Source organism: Cheilinus undulatus, linkage group 18 (assembly GCF_018320785.1).
Source record: "Cheilinus undulatus linkage group 18, ASM1832078v1, whole genome shotgun sequence".
Lineage (NCBI taxonomy): Eukaryota > Metazoa > Chordata > Actinopteri > Labriformes > Labridae > Cheilinus > Cheilinus undulatus.
The window spans coordinates 26,922,679-26,944,011 of record NC_054882.1 but is presented as its reverse complement, the minus strand read 5'-3'; the positions used below and the strand labels follow the sequence as shown (position 1 = coordinate 26,944,011).

At 42.9% G+C, this 21,333-nt stretch overlaps 1 protein-coding gene across 9 annotated transcripts in view; it reads left to right on the top strand.

Annotated features, from left to right (window-relative positions):
* Positions 1-17,687, top strand: part of esrrb (estrogen-related receptor beta) — a 50,410-nt gene extending 32,723 nt beyond the window's left edge. For all 9 annotated transcript variants that reach the window (XM_041813438.1, XM_041813433.1, XM_041813439.1 and 6 more), the window contains 3 exons: positions 250-411; positions 8,512-8,781; positions 14,804-17,687. In XM_041813438.1, coding sequence (XP_041669372.1) covers positions 250-411; positions 8,512-8,781; positions 14,804-15,048 — 677 coding nt within the window. In that variant the 3' untranslated portion in view covers positions 15,049-17,687. The remainder of the gene's footprint in view (positions 1-249; positions 412-8,511; positions 8,782-14,803) is intronic.
* The last annotated feature ends 3,646 nt before the right edge of the window (positions 17,688-21,333 follow it).

The window sequence follows — 21,333 nt, the reverse complement described above, 5'->3', positions numbered from 1 at the left end:
AGCAGCAGAGTGCTCGAGGACACTTTGACGCATGTAATTTTTCCCACTCGCATACATTCTGTAGGGATAAGAGCTTTTAGAGCCTTCATACAAGTTCAACCCCCATCCATTAGTTTGAATAATCAGAGAGAGAAAGCGAGTTCACAGTTTCACCTGTGTTTATCAGTGTGTTTTACATTGATGCTACCTTTGACTTCAGCTTTGCATTGACCGCCCTCTCTCCTTCCGTCCTTCCTCCTTTATCCTCAGTCACAAAGATAGTGTCTCACCTGTTGGTGGCAGAGCCGGAGAAAATCTACGCCATGCCTGACCCCACTATGCCAGAGAGTGACATCAAGGCTCTGACCACGCTGTGCGACCTGGCTGACCGTGAGCTGGTGGTCATCATCGGCTGGGCCAAACACATCCCAGGTATTCAAACAAGTTATAACTGCATTGTACATTTCAGTTTTGTTTTTCTGTCGTCCTCTGTCTCTGTAAGAATAAACATGCAGGCTCACACACATCAAGATAATTAATGACAGCAGCTCATACAGCCTCAGGGTGTTCAGAGGATGGACGGAGGGAGAGGAGGGGGTGCAAAATGCACACAAATCAATAGAGTGCATCTAAAATCCCTGCATTGAACCGAAGGAGGGACAGTGCCAATGTATGTTGTAATCACCAGGGAGGATCAGAACAAAGTTTGGGATCTGCCCAATGAAAAACACATCATATCACACTCACATATGCACACATGAATGCACAGAAGCACAAGCACACACACACACACATTGAATTATTGATGGGCATAATCATGTTTCTTCCCTGCCCCATAGGCATTCTGATAGACGAGGTGTTAGGTTATAAGAGGCTGTTGAATTAAGGATACAGCGCCTCACGTCAGCAGAGATTTTGCTTCCTTCAAGAGTTTTTCCTCTGATTTTGACGGAGAACACATTGTTTAGCCGCTCTTTTTTTTGCCAGCGAGGCAGATTCTCCTTGATCTTGAGCTTGACCCCATAACTCTATAACATTACAGAGCTGTAGGGACGGAGGGGTAACAAAGTAAATGAATGTGTCCCTCAGCGGCACCTCCGTAACCCCTCTTCTCATCAGCATAACTCGGACAGGCACACAGCTGTCAGCATCCACGAGACCTGCAGCATCACTGCAGCACAAATACACACCGTCTGCCTCTGTCTCACAATATGTGTGTATGCTTTAGAGTCATATCACTTATTTCAGATGATAAATTTCAATTTCAGTGAAGCAGGTTCATTTATTTTCAGCAAAGTGAGATGGACTCCAGCTGACCTCTCTCAGGCAGGTGCATTTTGTACTGAAAAGGTATTAGAGTACTTCTCAGAAGGAGGGGTATTAATCAGGTACAGATCTGATAGTAAGGAGATTAGAGATGGATATGCTCCCAGCCCCTGGCCTCAGCCCCAGCCCCCTCAGCGTCTAAACAGTTTGGATCACTCCCCACGGGTCCTGCATGGTCAGCAGAGTGAGAGTTTAACAAGGAGCTTAGTCAGGACTGGATCACAACTGACCCGATAACACACTCTCATCATTGTGACCCAAAAATTACACCAGCGTCACAGCCATTTAAAAAAAAAACCTTCTTTATTACATTCCTGAACTGGCTGCTTGGCTGTGCTAGCGTGACAACACTCACAGGCATACAGATGCATTAGAAAAACAAAATAATTCACAGATGTGGAGCTAATTCTGCAACAAAACTTGTACGAAATTACTTAGACTTGAGTGAGAATTTTTTAAAAGTCATTACCCTAAAAAGTTTTGTTGTCCTGTAGTGCATCATAACCCATTGTTTCTACACATTAATTGGATTAATAGTTAATCTGATTATGCTCACACCTATTGTACAGTGGATGGAATCATACTAATTATGGGATTTGCCCCACATATGATGGTAATGATCATTTAACCCCAAAACCTGATGCAGGGTCTGTTCTCAGACAATGAATACCTGGAACTGAACAGAGGATTTAACAGTGCTCTCTACCTGCAGAATGATGGACCTAAAGCAGATAATCGTATCTGTTTCTGGTTAAATAAATTAGGTCACAGTTGTGCCTTTGTTTTATTAACTTTTTAACTGAAACAGTTAAATCACAGACATTCTTTTTAGATTTGAGGGGATAAAGACTTCCGCTCCAGCTCACTGCTTGGTCTGTGTCTGTCCCTTTGGTGGTGTCTTTATTAGGACAGTCAGTGTCCTCTGGCCATGAAATGGCTGCATAATTGAGTTGTACATGGCTGAACCTGATCAGAGACGGTTCACTGGTTGAGCGAGACTCTGTGCACTAACACTCCGTGCAACCATGGTACCCCAGGGCTTCCTCGCATGCTCACTTCCTACTATACTTCTCCTTCCCTCTGCTCCGGGACAAGAAAGGAACAGGGAGGAGAAAACTGCTGATTGCATTCTGATAGATTTTTGAAGCCTTAGGCGATGGAATTAAAAAGATTAACAGTTCATTATGAAGTAGACCACATTGATTACGCCATTGACAGATGGGGCGATAACTAAAGTCCAAATGTAACAATTAAAATGTCACCAAAATTGGCACTTACCTTCTCTCAATAGATTTTTAATTCAGCCCATTTTCAGATAACATTTAAAAATGCATTTCAGAAGTGGTATAATGTGGAGGAGAGTGGCCCTATTGAGTTTTAATTGTAGGGCGATTGGAGGATATCAAAGTCCTATCATTAGCATAGATGGTATCTTTGTCTCACTGGGTCCAATGTCGACTTTGTCATCACAGCTCTATTAGCAGAACATGAAAGGTCAGTTTGCATAGATAAAGTGCTTTTCAAGTTTTACTCTTTCTTTCTATAGATTTGAGTAAAATAAAATAAGAACCGAGTGACTATCAGTCAGTTCAGGTGCACTTGTTAGCACAGATATTGAAGGCTGGTGTCACATATCCAGAGTATATCTACAGGTCCGGACTGCAGCCCTGCCCTCGTTCTCAGTCTGCCTTTGATTAATTGATAATCACTGCGGAGCTTTTGCACACCAGTGTCAGCGCTCCAAATAGCACCATGAAGCAGAGTGCAACACGGCTGTTGCCTGAGGGGGGTAAGGGTCATTAGGAGCAGTGTTAGGGGGATGCTGACAGATGGCTTGTTGCTCCTAAGGTGCTAACAACCTTTGACACACATAGCAATCCACTGTCCACCCCTCTGGCCCCCATCCATTCCCATAAAGCTGCATTTCACTCCATCCAAAAGGTTTAGGGAGATACACTGACAGCTTCAGTGCACCAGGACCTGTTTACCACTTTGACACTGCTGTCTTTTGAGGAGCACCAGGATAAAAATGTGACCTGTGTGGCCTCACATCCCTTCCCACCTGCGATGGGAATGCCATGAGTTCATATGTAAAAACGGCCGTGCGTGCTGCTTATACAGGAGCAACTTGTTGTTTGCTGTTTGTCAGCTGCAATCCCAGCTTCACGGGCATGAGTGTTTTCATTTGGGAATTCTCTGAAGGCTAAAGGGCCAAGCAAACATTGGCTCTCTGCTGCTGCCGCTGCTTTGCTCCTACACAATAAAACATATTTAGGCTTTGGCATGTTGCCCCTACAATGTAAAATATTCCCACTATGGAAGATGTGTTCTCCCACATCTTATATTTATTTAAATTCACTTGAAAATAATCCTCCACAATATTTGTCTCTGATTAGGACTAGGTTAATCTAATTAAATAATCTTGTATGAATTGTGTTTTATTACTACTGGTGTTTTGGGAATATTCATCATTTGCTCTTTATTGGATTCCAGCTCATCAGCTCCACAGCTGACAGACAAGCGCCCGGCGTGTAAGTTGTTAGCATGGAGGCAACGACGTTATAAAGAGATCGCACCTCTTGTATGTTGTCGTGTTTGTGTCAGCTCAACCCTCCAACATAATCAGCCACCCTTCAGCCCACCCTCCTCCAACCCCCCTCCGGGCCCCTGTTTTCTCTTTGCCATTAAATTGTGAAATCTACTTACTGTGTTGCCAGCCTGATCCCACTCAAGCTGGGTAATCTCCTTGTAATAGAGTGTGAATACTGCCCGGCAATAAATCAGCACCTCATCAGTGCACTTTATTAAATATAGACACCAACAGACAGCTCTTAGTATATTCAATTTACCCTCTGACGTAGGCTTCAACACAGGAGATAAAGATAGATTGAGCAATCAGGTGGATGCTGAGGCCTGAACCCCAGCAGGAGAGCGGCGAGGAGGCAAAAAAACCTGGGGGAGATTGAGATGGGGGCGTTTTTGGAGTCAGACAGGCAGGCAGGAGTATGCAGGGCCAGGAAAGGGACATCTGCCAGGCACGATGGGAGGGCTTTGTGTAGTCACTGTCCCACATTAGCAGGTACATTCAGGAACGCAATTCCTTAAAAATCCCAGTTAAAAACTGAAACACGAGTCTTTGAATAAATCCCTCCTTAAATGCTGAAGTGCCTTTAAAAGATCATCAGCAGAGCGCCATCCCTCATTAAGCAGTGTTGCTTGATGGCAGCGGAGATAAATTATGTGTAATTACAGCAATGATTAAAGCCTCATTCGTCCTGGTCTTTGGGCTAAACAGAGATATGTACCCTCAGTATCGAGCTGTGGGGCCCCTGGGACGGCTAAAGACTCCTCCATCAGGTCAGGAGGTCATAGGGTGCAGATTAAAACAAGGGGATTACTGTATTTAACACTCTTCAGACCTCATAACGTTCACAGGCTACTGGTCAAATCACCTATTCCCCAGCTACTTACTATGGGATAATGGACTGGCTATCATGTCAAAAAAGGCAGATAACTGTGCTGACCTGCCTGAAAGTGAGCACTGGAGCCGGAAAAACAAGATTAATTTTCAGTCGTCATCCTCTTTTTCACCGGGTCTATTTAGTTTGCTTTGTTCGATAATAAAAAGTGTGTTTGTCATGAAATCACTGTCCAGGGAAAGCTTGCAGCAAACTACCCTGTTTGTGTCGTACATGTAGCTGGACTGCAGGTCATATTATTTATGTCGAGCGCAGCAATTTATAACCAAGTGGCTATTGATTGGGTTCTCCTGACACTGTCATGTGATTCAAGAAGAATCATGGTTGAAAGCTGCACAAACGCATACACAGATCCACTTGCCCATATTGTTATGAAGCTGCTACAACTGCCCTTCATCCCTCTATTGGTTCTTCATCTTACACTTCAGCGTCTCTCTGCCTGATCAGAGGAGTCTATACAAATCATAGGTGCAGTTTCCTCTTGTCCTCTTTCAGCTTTGATATAGAATAAGCTTATGGCAGCGTGATCATTCAGCTCAGTTTGAGGTTAGAAAAAAAAAAGACGAGCTGAACCCCTGGGGTCCTGTTAGGGGCAGTTTTACTCCAACTGGAGCCCGGAGAGCACTTGACTTGGCTGAGGTGAGATTGCCGCTGGGCAGAAGTCTTCAGGGCCTGCTTGTCCTTCTGATAGCCAGCCGTGATAGATCAGCCGCTGTCCAGCCAGAATTACTCTCTTTCCTCTTTCTATCTCCCTCATCCTTTCCCCCTCATGCTCTGAACCTTTTTTTTTCCCGGTCTCTTTCTCTCTTCCTTATCTCCCTCCTCTCTGGCCCATATCTTCTCTTCTTTTTTATCCTCCATTGCTCTCTCTCTCGCTATTTTTTTCTCCCTCTCTGTCTGCTCTGTTGTCTGATTGAGGGTGAGTTACGAGGGGGCTGCAGCTGGAGGGGGCCACCGTGCCTCGTAATTACATCTCTTTTTATTACCTGCGCTAATGGCCCTCGGGGAGAGGGAAACAATAATAAATTAATAGAATATGAACTCCAGCTCAACAGAAATCTCCAGCATTTCATTTTGGACCGTCCTGAGCTCTGGCAGATGAAACGGTGCTCTGATTAATCTCTGCGAGGGGTTTGAAGCAGCCGTCTGTGGGTTTGGGCTGCCCCCTCCTGCACACAGCCCAGGGCTTCTGGGTAGATAAAGAAAGAGATGATGCTTTTGGCTTCTGTTTGTGGTCTTTAGGGGTCTTGTTTTCATCCTCTGAGCCATGAATGATGATGTGCTGATGCAGTTAGTGGATATTAAATGTTCTGTTGTTTTCTCCCTCTTTCTCCTGCAGGGTTTTTCTCCCTTTATCTTAAATTTAGTATTTTGAAAGTGAAAATTGAGGTGTGATCACTATAGCATGGTGCTTAAGTGAAAGTGAACAAAGAAAAACTCTGCATTGTTATTATCTTTGTATACAAAGACTTTCTGACAGAAATCTGCCAGAGCACTCAGCAGCCAAGTGGAAAAGGCCCTTCAAACATGTAGACAGGCCTCTCTGATTTGGTCAATATTGTGTCATGTTTGGTCAAACCCCGCCAAGGCAGTGGGCTGGAAATGAAGATGTAAATATTGATATTTCATTAGAGGAAATCACCCACTCCGACGGCACTTAACCGGGCCACCTTCAGAGTGCGGCGGCCGGAGCGCAGTGTGACCTGCGGAGTCGGGAAGTCACTTCATTACTCGATTAAATTGAGTGGAAAAAGGCGAGGCAACGACACGAGATCCCATTTGGAGCGATAATTTAGGCCCTGAAGAGAGGGGATGGAGCCGGAGAAAAACACCACCTCTCCATCTCACAACACTGGATTAAATTCAAGGACTTTTAGCGTCAAAGGTAATTGTAGGCTGCTGGGCTGCATGTGTGCATATGGCTGAGAGGTGTCTGCCGTACAAGAACGACTCTAAAGCCTCTCCAACAAGCCCTGAACAAGGCCTTCACATGGGCTGTCACATTGGGAGCAGCGCTTTAGTTCCGCTTCAGTCCTCCTTGGCATTAAAAGGCTAGACAAAGCCTCGCCTGTGATTGTGATGCCAACCTGATGCGGCAATCAAGACCGCGTCCACGCTTGCATGACAATTTCCCTCCGGCCAGTCCACATTCTGTCCGACTTAATGGCCACGTATGCAGACAAGGAAATAACATAACAGAAGATTTTTGGGATGCAGTCTGGATGTGTGTAATGGCACAGGCCTTCACAAAATATGGCTTATTGCCTCGGCTGATAATAGCCGAGTGTTTTGAGTGCTTTCGGCAGTTTGCTTTGTTGGGTCTAATTTGGGCTCTTCAGACCTCTGACCAGTCCAGTGAGGCAGCAGCACCTTTCTGTTAGCACTCTATTCTACTGACTATTGATTCCCCTTCAAAATGTGAAGGCCCTCACATTCTGATCCCAATCTGTTAATTAATGTATCCTGCAGCTCTTCCCCTGCAGTGGTCATCACCACGATAAGGGAAATTGAACACTCAGGTACTCCTTTTCTCTCTGCCTCCATCTCTCTCTCTCCCTCAGCCGTTCTTTTTTTTCTAACAGTTCCTCATCATGTCTCTTGTTCCTCCACATTTTGCTGTCTTTTAAGGGGATAAACGTCATACTGGGGTGAAACACTTCATGTACATATGAGAAAACGTGCAGCATAGGTGCAGTGGGCGTCTGGGTCAATACTGTAATCTGTCGCCTCTTAATCACGCCTCAGCAGGAAGTGTGGCGACAGCAAACTTGTTAAAGCAATCATATTAATCAGGGGTGGAGCTGAAAAGCCTAATATGCTGTCAGAGTGGGCCGCCTGCAGGCAAGAGAAGAGAGGGTGGGAGACAGTGAGGGGGATTCATGCAGTTTATTGACAGCTGAAGGGTAGGTGAAAGGATGAGATCAGGATCTCTCTGCTATCTTTCCTCACTCTCTTCCTGTCTTAACTTCTAGAAAGCTTTTGCTGCTTTTTCTGGAGTATGCTTCAGTGTTCTATTCTGAGCACATGTTGACGTGTTGAAGGAATAACAGAGGTTTGATGTGCCCGTGCTCGTTGGTCTCAGCTCTTCCAGCTGCTGTTGGCGAAAGAAGCCCTGGGTTTAAGCAGGTCTTCAGGCGAAGCTTGAACCATGTGACCCTGCCGCTCTTTGTGTGTGTGCGCTCTTTTATGTGTATGGATTTATGTGCATACGTCGAGGTGTCATGATCCTCGTGCACACGTGTGTCTGTTTTCTGGTTGACACACATTCGTGCACGTTGCTATGTGTGTGGGAGTGTGCGTTCTTTCATCACCTTCTCTTGCTACACAGTGCATGTCATGTCCTCCACCCCTCCAATGAGAATGTGCCTCGGTGCTAATCCCCCCTCACACCAATACAAGTGTGACAGGATACAAGGGGTAACCACATGGCTTTGTGTATGGCAGACCTTTGCACCGATTTACTGTCGTCACTTACAGTAAAGCCCACTCCAGAGCTTTGACACGGCTTCAAAGAGGACCTTCCTCTGTGCATTTAAAATTAAACACCACTCGCTAACATGTGCCTTGGCGTGTAAAACAGGCTGCCATGAGTCATGTTTGGTTTACTGATCAACTAAAAGTGCTGCCTGCTACGTTTATACTTTATTGTAATAAAAGTCGGGTTCACAGAGAGGCTCAGTCCTCATCTCAGTCTGTCTGCTCACAGCTTTCCCCTCTTTCTTCGCAGGTTTCTCCTCTCTCTCTCTGGGTGATCAGATGAGTTTGCTGCAAAGCGCCTGGATGGAGATCCTCATCCTAAGCATCGTGTTCCGCTCTCTGCCGTACGAGGACGAGCTGGTGTACGCCGAGGACTACATCATGGACGAGGAGCACTCGCGGCTGACAGGTCTGCTCGACCTTTACGTCTCCATCCTTCAGCTGGTCCGCAAGTGCAAGAAGCTCAAAGTGGAGAAGGAGGAGTTTGTCACCCTGAAGGCTATCGCTCTCGCCAACTCAGGTTGGTTTCTCTTCACCTCTTGGACATATGCCTTGTCTTGTTCTTATTTTGTATACGAGTGAATTTTTTTTGCAATTTAATAAAAACAATGCAAAATTTTGAACAGGAGTATCATACCTGCCAATGGTGTTGTTTCTGGGCCATCTCCTGTTTTGTCATTTCTCCCAGGAAACTCCTGTAATTATCAAAGCTCTGGGTGAAATACACTTTCATAAACACAGAATCGTACATCTTGTGTTTGTATGAGGACACCAAAGTTGCCAGATTATGTAAGAATCATGTCAAATACACATAATCCACACCAACATAAAATTGCAGCCTTCTGTCCCTGTGTCCTGGTAACACAAGACCTGACTGAAGGATTGAGCTGAACTCTGCAAGAGCGGGGATGAGACGAGAGCTGCATTTAGGTGCAAGGTTGCCAAAAATGACGGGACAGAACAGTGTTCTCTTGTTGTTTTTCCTCATTTTTTCTGTCTTTTTCCCTTTTCAGAATTATAATAGTTTATCCTAATGACCATGTAGTATTTCGCGCCCTAACATCTTGGTTTCAGCGTTCTAGTGTGTGATTTAAAACAACATACCAAAGAAGCAGGGTCGTTTCAATTCTGATACCAGTATTGAAAATGCGTCCGATACTGCTTAAAATGCAGGTATTGGTATCGGCAAGTACACAAGTTTATGCACTGATCCGATACCATTTGGTTTAGATTTATATTTTGCTTCGTTTAGCCATGCTAAATGTTAGGGCTATAAGCCAGAAATCAGTTCTTCTTCGCTGCCTGAAAGCACGTCATATAGGGGCTACCGTTTTCAGAGCATCATATAGGAACTAGAAGACGCACTGTAGCAGAAAAGATTAGTGGCTGAATGCCAGTTTCTCTCAGAATGTGATAAAACGCCTTCCAGACCGGCACTGTCATACATGACAAAAAGTGACAGTTTATCAAAAGTTAAATAACTTTTGAAGCATAAATCGCTTGTTTTGTTTTCTCCTGAAGCTAGCTGTTTTGTCGTCCCATTGATGCTATTGATGCCTTCGAATCCCTTGCAGCAGCATTTTCAGCAAGCCTGGAACTCGTGTGACTTTTGGGGACTTTAATGATTAAATCCAAAGCATTAATCTTGATATTGAATGTCTTTTTATCCACTTTAATTGAGTTCCGATCATTTATTACCGCTAGCCCGAATGCTAACTCAAATGCTAACCGCCATATTTGTTTGGGCCTGTCAGCTAGTTGCAGGCTGTTCCGTAATCACGTCCTGGTGCCTGAGTAGAGCATAAGAGAGAGGGAAAGCCTGTGATTCAGCCCCCTGTATTACTGTTACTTTAATATTTAGAAATAAAACTCAGTAATCAGCAGCAAAACAACTTTAGGGTCATGGAGATGCTGTACACTAGGATTGTATTTGTTGAGTCAAATATAGGTTTAAAATAGTTTGCTACTCTGCACAGTTAGTCCAGAAAGTTCACATTGGTATTGGCTCAGTACTCGGTATGGGCCGATACCCAACACCTTAGTATCTGTATTGTATCGGAAAGGAAAAAAGGTATCGGAAAATCCCCACAGAGAAGGTTACAGTAGAGTTAACACTGAAAGGAATTGTGGAGTTTTTAAAACCATTTACTGCTCATATGAAGAGTTTTATGAAGAAAGAGGGTGAACAACACAGATTACAACGCCGAACATTTTAGCTTTACCAAATATGAAACCTGAATATACTCATGTTGAATTTCAGGAGGAAATAGCTTTTTCAAGTTAATCCCTGTTATTTTAAAATTTAGATAATCAAAAGTAAAGTGGCAAATATCTGTTCTGTTTGCATTATTTTGCATAAATAAGACTGCAAATGATGACACAAGTGTTAAAATTTATGCGGGAGGGAAAAACTTGACATTTAAGTATTTACAGGATCCCTGTAGATCCTTGGAAAGTCTTAAATTATCTTATACTGTACATTTGAAATTTAAGGGGGAAAAAAAGTCTGATTTTTACCAGAAAGAGGTCTTTAATTTTAGAAGTCACTTTGAGTAAGTAAGATCCTTATCCAATCTTTGTTTTCTAGCCAACCTTGTACGATTTTAATCATTTGCTTCAACAAATTGTTGCATAAATATTCTCCATAATTCAAGGAATTCAGTTTTGGATGTTCTAAATTTTCTAGGGCAGGACCCCAGACCCCTCTCTGATTTAATCTGGCTCGCTGTGATAAATAGTCTGTTGTGAAACACTTTACCAATTCTCTAACACCTGGGCTGCCATGTTGCCCACTTAAAAATCAGTGCAGCCCACCCTTATTTTACCAGGTCATCCCTGACAAAATTATTTATTCTGCTTTTTAATAGTCAGACTGTTCAGAATCGGCTCAGCAAACCTGCTAAAATGTGTTATGATAAACATCACCATACGACATAATAATAGAACAGAGGCATTAAATGTGCCAGGAGTGTTCAAATTTGGGCGTTCATGACCCAAAAATTTCTTTCACCCAAGACCATTTAACATTTCATAAACTGTTCATTAAATCAGAAAATTCAGCCCTGGTCTGGTGTACAGAGAAAACTCATGGCTTTCATGTTTGACAGTTTACTGTGCAAAAAGGGTTTTAATTTTTCTCAGTTCAAGTCTTAGAAAGGTCTTTAAAGTCTTAAATTTGTTGTTAAAGGTGTATAGGAAACTTGTGTTTAGATAAAATAGGCCAAATTGTTTTTTTTCTCCTCTTCTACAAAAATAAAAACACTTTCATGACAAACTATTGCATAAAAATGCACCTGAATAAATAAAACCGGTGTTAAGCCTTGAAAACTTTCAGGGGGAGGAGCCCCGACCCCCCCCACTCTAAAAGAAATTTAAGTCCCCTCCAAAGCGATGCATGTCACCCCTCCTACACCTACACCTGTGGGGCTCACACATATAAGCTGTAGCTAGGTAGGTATGAGGAGTTCTGACTTTATATGCGATCTATGTAATGCTTTTTATCATCATCTAAGATATTTTACAAACTCTAAAATAAAATTATGACAACATGAGATGGATCCTTAAATGTTTGTGGTTTAATTTAGAAAGTTTTATGACTGAATTAACATAAAAATATTTTATTTTAACAGTATCTGTTGTCAAATTTCTAATTTACAATTACTTAGAGATTGCTTCATATACAAGTCTTAATTTCACCCCACAATGTCCTTTATTCTTATTTTGAGATCTCATGTTACTCTCCTTTATTTTAAGTATTTCTCAACCTGGGGGTTGGGACCCCCTTTGGGGTGTGAGACACTGAGAGGGGGTCACCATATGCCTTCCAGAAAATAAAGAATAGTTTTTAATTGAATTCAAATGGTATATTTTACCAGTTTTTATAAATTTATATGCTTAAAATTAGTTAAATGTATAATAAAATATTAATTGGGTTAGATATACACGTTAATCAAAGCAATGTTTAAAAAGTCTGTAGATGACTGTTCTTAAATGTGCATGGCTGTGTACAGCTTTGCTTCCATCACCTTCAGGTACAATGGGGGTGTCCGGTCTGTGGCACCTTTATTTTGGGGGTCTCAGGCTGAAAAGTCTGAGAGCCCCTGGTTTAAGTAATGTTAACATACATTTTATAAAAGTTAGAACAGCTGAAAATAATATGCTGCTGATTTTTTTTCAGCCATTGTAAAGACAGAGCAATAAAAATTAGCATATTTTTTTGTTTTTCTCTGCCTTAATGAAAAATGTATCTGCCCACAATAAATGAAAAAAAAAAATCCTCCCAAGTTTTAACTTTAAATTTAGACTTTCTAAAGTAAAGTGAGGAGTTTTGGTGTGTCTGAGTATTGTCCCCTGGACAGTATAACATCCAGAAACAGGGAGATAATGTCTGACACAGATTCAGGAATGACATTTTTCTTATTTTTTTCCAGAGTTTCTCGGTGTAACCTTTAGTTTGGAGCGTAGGATGGAGAGATGGAGAGGAGATAAGGGCAGTGTGTGTGAGCAGAAAAAAGAGGGATGGAGGAGTGAGCGTTTTTAATTGAACACCTTCAGTGTTGTGGTATTTCTCCTACCCTCCCTCTCTCTTTCTCTACCTCCATAACAGTAGCTGCAGGGCACAGCAGCCACGGGAGATAAATTTAGCATTTCATTAGGAGCACAGGGGCTGTCAATAAAATGTGTTAAGTCGAATGGAATGAGTATCAGGGAGTGATAGGCCTCGTTTGTTCCCATGCCGAGACGGCACGCTGCTATCGACAGGCTCCTTTTGAGGAGGCAGGACCTGTCCCGCTCTGATCAATGCACGCCCCGGTCACTGGGCCGCTTTCCCTTGTTTTGTCCCCGGCTGAAAAATGAAAATGCTGATGTCGGACCTTTGCTTTCAGACGACAGGTCTTTGGGAGGGGGGGAGCTGGGGGTCGAGGAGGAGGGTGTCCAGAATGTTAGAACAAGGTCTCGGGGAGATCGCTCTCCTGGGAGCCCCTCTGTCTGACAGCTGTGAAAATTCATAGCCATTGATTTTGTAATTAGCAGTTTATCAATCGGATCGACGTGGGCTCACTGATGGATTGCGAGGAAATTGTTTCTTCAAAGTTGTTTTTTTTAAGTCTGCCCCTCCTCCAAGGACTACAAGCTGCGTGCTCGCTGTCTCCTCTCCTCTTTTCCTGCTCATCTGTTGAGCTTTCACCGTCTTTTCATTATTATTCCTTTTTTTTTTCTCCACACAGACACACGATTGTGTTGAGGTGTTTTTGTTGTGGTGAAATAAACAGAAGAAAAGCCTGGTTTGATTTGTTAAAATGCTGTTTGTTAGGAGGAAGAACAAGAGATAATTATGTCACACTACATCCTCAGATTTATTTTTCCTCTTTTTTGCCTTTTGTTCCCCCTCCTCCCCCACTCTTCCTCCCTCCCTCCCACATTCACTTTACGAAACGACCTACTTCATTTTACCACTGTGGATTTGAAAACCGTCAGGGTGAGAAATGTCTCAAGGTCTTGGGAATACAGTTGTTCCAGTCAATGAATTTGGGGCGAAGTCTGAAATCTGTTTTGCCTTTTATTGTCCCGTGTGGTAAAATATGCAGCGCCAAGGTGAGACGAGTCAGGCAGCCAATGACACGCCGCCTCCGGAGTGCCAGACACCGGTTAACCAGTGAGAGAAAACGACGACCCCCGGGCTGTCCCTGAGAGAGGCTGGGAGGTAGAAACAGGCGAGAATGAGAGAGGAGAGCTGTAACATGATGTACAGTAGGATCAGTAAAAATCGGCAGCGATGGAGCGAAACGTTATAGCAGCAAAGAACACCGGAGAGACGCCAGACTGAAACTGTAGACTGTTCCAAAATCAGCCAGGAGGTGGGAGAGAATTAGGCTGACTGAAGCTGAGGAAACTCATTTTTTAGTTCTCAGTTTAATACAGAGAGAAAGGCCTTTTGTGAGGGAGAAACAATACAACACTTTTACTGAAGATTTTATATCTGACAGTTTTTAAAAGCTGCTTTTTGATAAGTGATGGTCAGAAATTTAATTCAAAAGATGTGTTTCATTCTTCTCAGGCCTCTTTACAACGTCCAATTCTCTAATGGAGCCCCTTTTTTCTTTATTTTGTTGGAAAACAATCTGTCCTTTGGATCAGCGAGGTGTTTAATGTGTTCTCACTCAGCCCAGATTGGGTGCTATTCATGCCATTGTTACAGGAGGAGAGCATTGATTTTCAGTCCCACTGGTCAAGGGCCACATGAAAGTCCCGCCCAGTTCCTAAAAGAAAAATATATAAATAAATACAATAAAGCAGATGTTGTTTTTTTGCTTTTATGATCTATTCTTTATCTTGTCAGTGTTTGAGTTACACTGATAATGTTCTGCCTCCCCTCCTGCTTGTGACAGAGCTGTAAAGATCAGTCATGAGATTTCATTTTGCTTTAGAAAAATCCATTTCACATCCTGCTGTAAACTACAATTCCTTCAAGTTACTTCTTTATTTTTATATTTGAAAATCCATCACTCCTCATGCTCCTGTCTCTGCTCTCATCCCTTCAGACTCCATGCACATAGAGGACATGGAGGCAGTCCAGAAGCTCCAGGACGCTCTGCACGAGGCCCTGCAGGACTACGAGAGCAGCCAGCACCAGGAGGATCCTCGGCGGGCGGGCAAGCTGCTCATGACGCTGCCTCTGCTGCGGCAGACGGCCACAAAGGCTGTGCAGCACTTTTACAGCATCAAGGTGCAGGGCAAAGTGCCCATGCACAAACTCTTCCTGGAGATGCTGGAGGCCAAGGTCTGATCTACGAGGGGGGGCACAAAGAGATGTTAACAAAGCCAGGAGAGGGAGACCCCTCTACTGACTGAGCTGGCTGGAGAAACTGACCTCCCTCCCCCTCCTGGAACATGGGACAGTGAATAAAAAAGAACAAAACTTGGTTATTAGTATAAATATAAAAATGATGCAGATTAATTTAAAATATATAAGAAATACTATGTACAGTAATAATTTTTTTGGTTTTTGTTAATTGTCAGTGGTCATGCTGTATATGAAGAAGGACCCTGCTGCCCCTCAGCATCTTCAGAACAAGTAGTTGCCAGATCTTGATAAAAGAAAAAGCCTTTCTTTGTAAGCTGTTCTGAAGACGGCCGAGGTGTCGACATCCACAGACTTGTGTGTCTCCCATCTGTCTTTCTGCCTGGACTTGACCAGGACATGTAAATATTTATTGATGGAAGACTGAGTGTACAGTTTAAAGTCTGGTGACCTCGGTGGCCATTTTCTCTTGTTCTCCTCCTGGAAAAAAAAAACGACATAAATGTGAACTCTTATCAGTTTAAATGTACTTGGATATACCTCTCAGAGCAGTAAGCCGTGTGATCTTGTGGATCTGTCTCACACTGGAAGACTTGCTGGTCCCATGTTTAACCAAACTAGCATAGGCAGGTACAGTTAGTCTGTCGTCTTATTCTGTAATGACTCGGCAATAAAGGGAGCTGTGGGGGGTTTAAACTCAGATCCTTCATGTGCTTTTTAATGCTGCTGTTGCTGTCAAACCAGCCTGACACACCACTGCACTGCTGTCACTCTCTCCTCCTCTCCTTGCTGTTCTTGCGACCCATTGAACTCCAAATTTGGTCATTGTTAAAGCTGGGGAAATTGCCTCTTGGCATGCAAATAGATGGCCCTGATTCAGGCTAGGTGAAAGATGATCAGCAGGTCTGGTGTTGCTGGTATCAAAGGATTTATGCCGTGTGGCACACGTCCAGGAGATTCCATGTTCAAACAATCAGAGGCCCATATGTCAGCCGCTCTATTTTGGGGCCCTTTAAGCCCATGGCAGAGTCATCCCACACACAGGGAGCAAGGTGCCCAGCATCTGCTCTCACCATTTTAGACACCTCCCTTCTTTTAATAGCTACGCCCACGTTTATAGAGCTTCAACCAAACGGAGGTAAACGGCAGGTGCAGAGTGAGGCTGGTGGCACTTCACGCTGGGTTTATTTTTAACCCAACAGGAGATTGTTGTCTGCACAGCCTCCCTCTAGGAGTACAGTAGACACGTGGATCACTTCTTCTTGACCTCATGTTGACACAGCGGCCGGTGCAGAGCGGGTAACACCCTCCACTCTGGCCAGGAGGCAGGTAGGCATCTGCGAGGAGAGCCGGAGCGTGCACATGTGAATAGCTATGCAAGAAATCAAGTGTCAGCAGCAGTACAACAGTGTGTCAGTACAAGGTGTGATCTCTGGTGGGAGACACAGATCTCCCCTCTGTGTTTAGCTCTATGTCCACTGCACTGGGTGTGAGTAACACTGGAGTCCACTGCGCTCGTCTCCGTGTGAGGGGGAATGCTTATACTACTGAAGGATTTTATGTGATGTGATAAATTGTGGCGCTGTCACAACAATATGATACTGTCATCAAAGGAATCCCTGACATTGCAGTAGGATCGAGTTGCCGCCATGCTTTTGATATCAATGGTTAGCACTCATCCTGCTGCCTGATTGGCCACACAACACAGGGTGCTTTGACCCACTCCAGCACCCGATTATCCCAACTTAAACTAGCAGCTGTCCAAGCTTCACTGTAGAGGGTGATGAGGAGTTATTTTACTGTTGTGCAATACAACAGGGACCAATTCTGACTGAAACCATGCTATGAGCATGCTTTGACTTAGATTTGGGAGAAGTTCTGTGACATATTTGATCTCTAATCAGAAACATGTTGATTTGCTCTGAGATTAAAAGTGTGCTTGTTTCAATAAAAGTACAAAATAAATGAAGTTTTGCATAAAATCTTTACACTTAGACTTTTGTAGCCCAACACTATCAGCCATAATACTCATAAATAACACGACTCCTCTTATCTCACTTTTTTCTATTTACCTTGCAATACGACACTGTGTCAAGTAAAAGAGAACATGTCTTACATTACAAGCTGTCTGTAAATATATAAGCGTTGATACAGTAGGTTGCCGAAGTACCATTGAAAATAAAGTATGCAGCGCCCTGCTGACTACTACCTCATTATCATAATGTCAATATTTCTCTGATTGAACACTCTTTATCATCCTCACATGTGTGACATACCTGAGCCATCCATGTTTTTAGCCCACACGCCGCTCCTCCCTCAGTGCTCCTGCCAAAACATTTGTAAATGTACTTATTGATCTGTTCCCATTCATTCTTCATCGATCTGTTTGTAAAGGTAAAGCATGCTTCACATCCATCACGTGACTCGACCATCAGTGAGTGTGACCCCCCCCCCCCCCCGTCCCTTCCTCCCCTTTTTGGTTACAAAGTGGGTATGTGTTTTTATGAACATCAGTGTGTCAGAATTGGTCCCTCGATGATAAATTGCAGACAGGAGCAGGTGACTGATCTCCTGCGTCTGTGCTCTGAGTATTTATGGTGTGAAATATATCATTTGGCAATGGTGTTCATTGATATCTCTGATCGTTAAATCACCAATATCTGTGTAACTTTTACGTTTTGATTTTCAAAAAGGTAAAGGATCAATGAATTAAAAACTCCCTGAACTCTGTGATTATTTTGTGGTTGAACATAAAATCTATTTTAAGGAAAATGTTTAACTGATGCATACATTGCTCTTATTGATATCATTCATCTAAGCAGTAAAAGCTATCATGTTAAAGGTAAGATTGCCAATGACTCTGTGAGCCTACCAATCCACTGACTGTATTTATCACCATGACTACAAAGGTGCTCACTGCCTTAGCAGAATGTTAGCATGCTAATTCTTGCTTCCAAGTACAAAGTGACTGATTTAAAGCCTTTCTGTTTAACATCATGTTCTCATACACAACACACGTTAGTGAAGGAGCCCTCTAGTGGGACTGGCTGAATATACAAGTACAGGATGTGTGGGATGTAAACTACAAAAATGGCGACTCTGTAGGAGGTTACTATTGTACTAATTCTTCAATTATAAAAACATAATAAACATCAATAATCAATAGTTACCGGAGTCAGCTCAACCAACTGTTGACCAGTGAGCCTAACACACCATCTACAATCTGTCCCATTAACATTCACCTATGCACATGAAGATTAACAGTCCTGGTAGAGTCCTCATAAATGTGTCTTTAAGTTTTTTGTTTAAATTTTAAAATTGCTTTCCATGAAGTTTCACAGTCAATTTCTGAAAGTAATCTGACCAGGCTAGTTATACAGGCCTGTTTTGTCACAGTGCTGAGTTAACCCCACATTGTTTAGATGCCAATAACGGTCATGTTGGTCTTATAAATCAATCATGGTCAATATGATTTTTCTTTTTTGATAAAAAAAAAAATACAAACAAAATGTTGTAATGTCAAAATGAAAACAGATTTCTACAAAGTTGCGTCCATTAAACAAGAATATGCAAGAGAAATTAAGTGCATGAACATTCAGCCTCTTCAAGTCAGCATTTAGCAAATCCCCCTTTGGTCACAGCACAAAGTCTGTGGATAGATCTAAGACAGGATTGGACACTGAATTTTTTTCTCCATTCTTCCTTGCAAAACTGCTCAAACTCTGTCAGGTTGGACAGGGATCAGGCATGAACAGCCCTTTTCAAGTCCAGCCACAAACCCTCTATTGGACTGAGGTCTGGGCTTTAACATCCCAGAGCATTCAACTTGCTGTCTTAACACCATTTCTGTTTAGCTCTGGCTGTATGCTTTGGGTCATCGTCCTGCTGGAAAACAAATGTTCTCCCTCTCTCTCTCTCTTGCAGACTGAATGAGAATGTCCTCCAGGATTTTCCTATATTTTGACACATTCATTTTACCCTCTACCTTTACAAGCCTTCTGTGGCTTGGCCGTCGAGAAGCATTCCCACAGCATGATGCTGCCACCACCGTACTTCACAGTGGAGATGGTGTTTGTGGAGGTGTGCAGTGTTTGGTGTCAACCAAACATGGTGTCTTGTCTGATATCCAGAAAGCACCATTTTGGTCTCATCAGACCAAAGAACTTTCTTCCACTTGACCATGAAGTCTCCTACATGCCTTTTGGCAAACTTTAGTCAAGATTTAATACGTTTTCTTCAACATTGGCTTTCGCCACTCTACCATAAAGCTTTGACTGGTGAAGAACCAAGGCAACAGTTGTATACAGTCTCTTCCATCTCAGCCTCTGAAGCTTGTAACTCTTTCAGAGATGTCATAGGTTTCTTGGTGGCCTCTCTCGCTTGTCTCCTTCTTTCACGATCTCTTAGTTTGTGAAGACAGCCTGATCTAGGCAGATTTACACGTGCGCCATTTCCTTCCACTTCTAGATGTATTTAACTGAATTCTGGGGGATGTTCAGTGCCTTGGATTTTGTTTTTTGTTTTTATCCGTCCCGCGACTTCCTTGCTTGAAGTGTTATTTTGTCTTCAAGGTGTAATGGCAGCCAGGAATACTGATTAACCAGTAACTGGATGTTCTGGGCACAGGTGTCTTTATCCTACAATCACTTTTGGAATCTTTAGGCACCTCACGATTGGATTCAAATCGAAAGGGCTACAATTCGATTTTTAATTGAATATTGATGTATTTTGTTGCACTTTTTCAACATTTCTATTGTTCTCACAGTGTCAAACATAATAAAAAACATTAGATTTGTGCTTAGAAAAAAATAGATAAATTAAATTTCCACTAAATTTACAATTACACTGAACCAAAGGTAGCAGCATCCTTTGCTTGTAACATATCTGAAATCACAAACACAAAAATGTCCTTTTTCACAGATGAACAACTGGTAATCTTAATCTAAAAAAGGCCAATTATATTGACCATGATTTATTTATAAAATCAATGAAAGGTTTAAACATCCAAGCCACAACCACTTAAATACTTTACTTTTAATAGGCACTGTCATTAACAGTGTATGTTGCAACCTTGTGAATCTTGACCTAGAGGAAGAATTTAGATGATACTCAATGTTGACTTTTCACTCTGTAGTTGACAAGGGCATGTTTAGTGTCTTTCATTACAATCCACTGTGTAGTTGAGATTTTTCAACTCAAAAGAGAAGAAATCAAGGCAAAAAAAAAACTACAGGCAGAGGGAAGATGCAAAAAAATCCCAACATGCCTGTCTTGTTGAATCAGTTGTAGGGCATCCTGGATTCATTTTTGATGGTGCACTGCAATGCGCTTGCCATCACAGACAACGCTACCCAACATTTGACGATGGGCAACAACGATGCAACCAGGTCAGAATCTTCCTAGATTTGTGAGGTCTGATCCAGCCTTTAGTCACTCACCCCGTAGACCCACCCTCACCCTGCCCTCTGCTCGCTGTATTTACCCATCCTGCCCCGAACAATCACACGCTGGCTGTTGAGGAGTTCAGCTAAAGGACAGAACAAAGATGAGATCCCAGCTGACCGCAGATTCTTTGGCATCGAGCAAACCGAGCCAAGCGGAGATTCACACAGGCCACCCAGCCGTCACCCACAGCCTGCACAGGGCCAGGAGCCGTTGAAAATGGATCCGTCACAGGAAACAGGCAGACAGACACGCTAACGCTTGTGGAGGTTTGGTGGGGGAAGAGAGGGGGCTGCGGCTCCATTATTTCAGGAAGCTGATATTCCAGGGAGTTAAGTATTCCCTTCTCTATATAATTATAAGAGCCAATTTCCCTTTTTGAAATAATGTCTTGCCAGCCAATTAATTGTAATAATCCTCTTCGTGGAAACAATGGCATCACAAGACGAGACGACTCGAGTATGAAAGAGAAAGATCTGGAAACTCACAGAAATGAAATGTAGAGCACGATGGCGAGGTTTTTATATTTTTAAAAGCTGCTCGTTTCTAATGCAAATCATCCGGTTGGACCAGATATTGCCGTCAATAAGTTTCCCACAGATACTGTAGCGAGGCAATCATTTACCTCCATTGACAGGTCAAAACACCTTTCATTAGAGTTACGAGGCGTCTCATCAAGATGCGGCGGCGCTCGCAGCTGTACGACTGCTGTGTATTGCTTAAGTGTGTTTCATTATTCCCAAAGCAGCGTTGATGATGGCGAGGGAAAGGATTACACGTCAGGGTGAGTGATTGGGTTTGAACAGAGCTGCTGCATACACTTTGTAT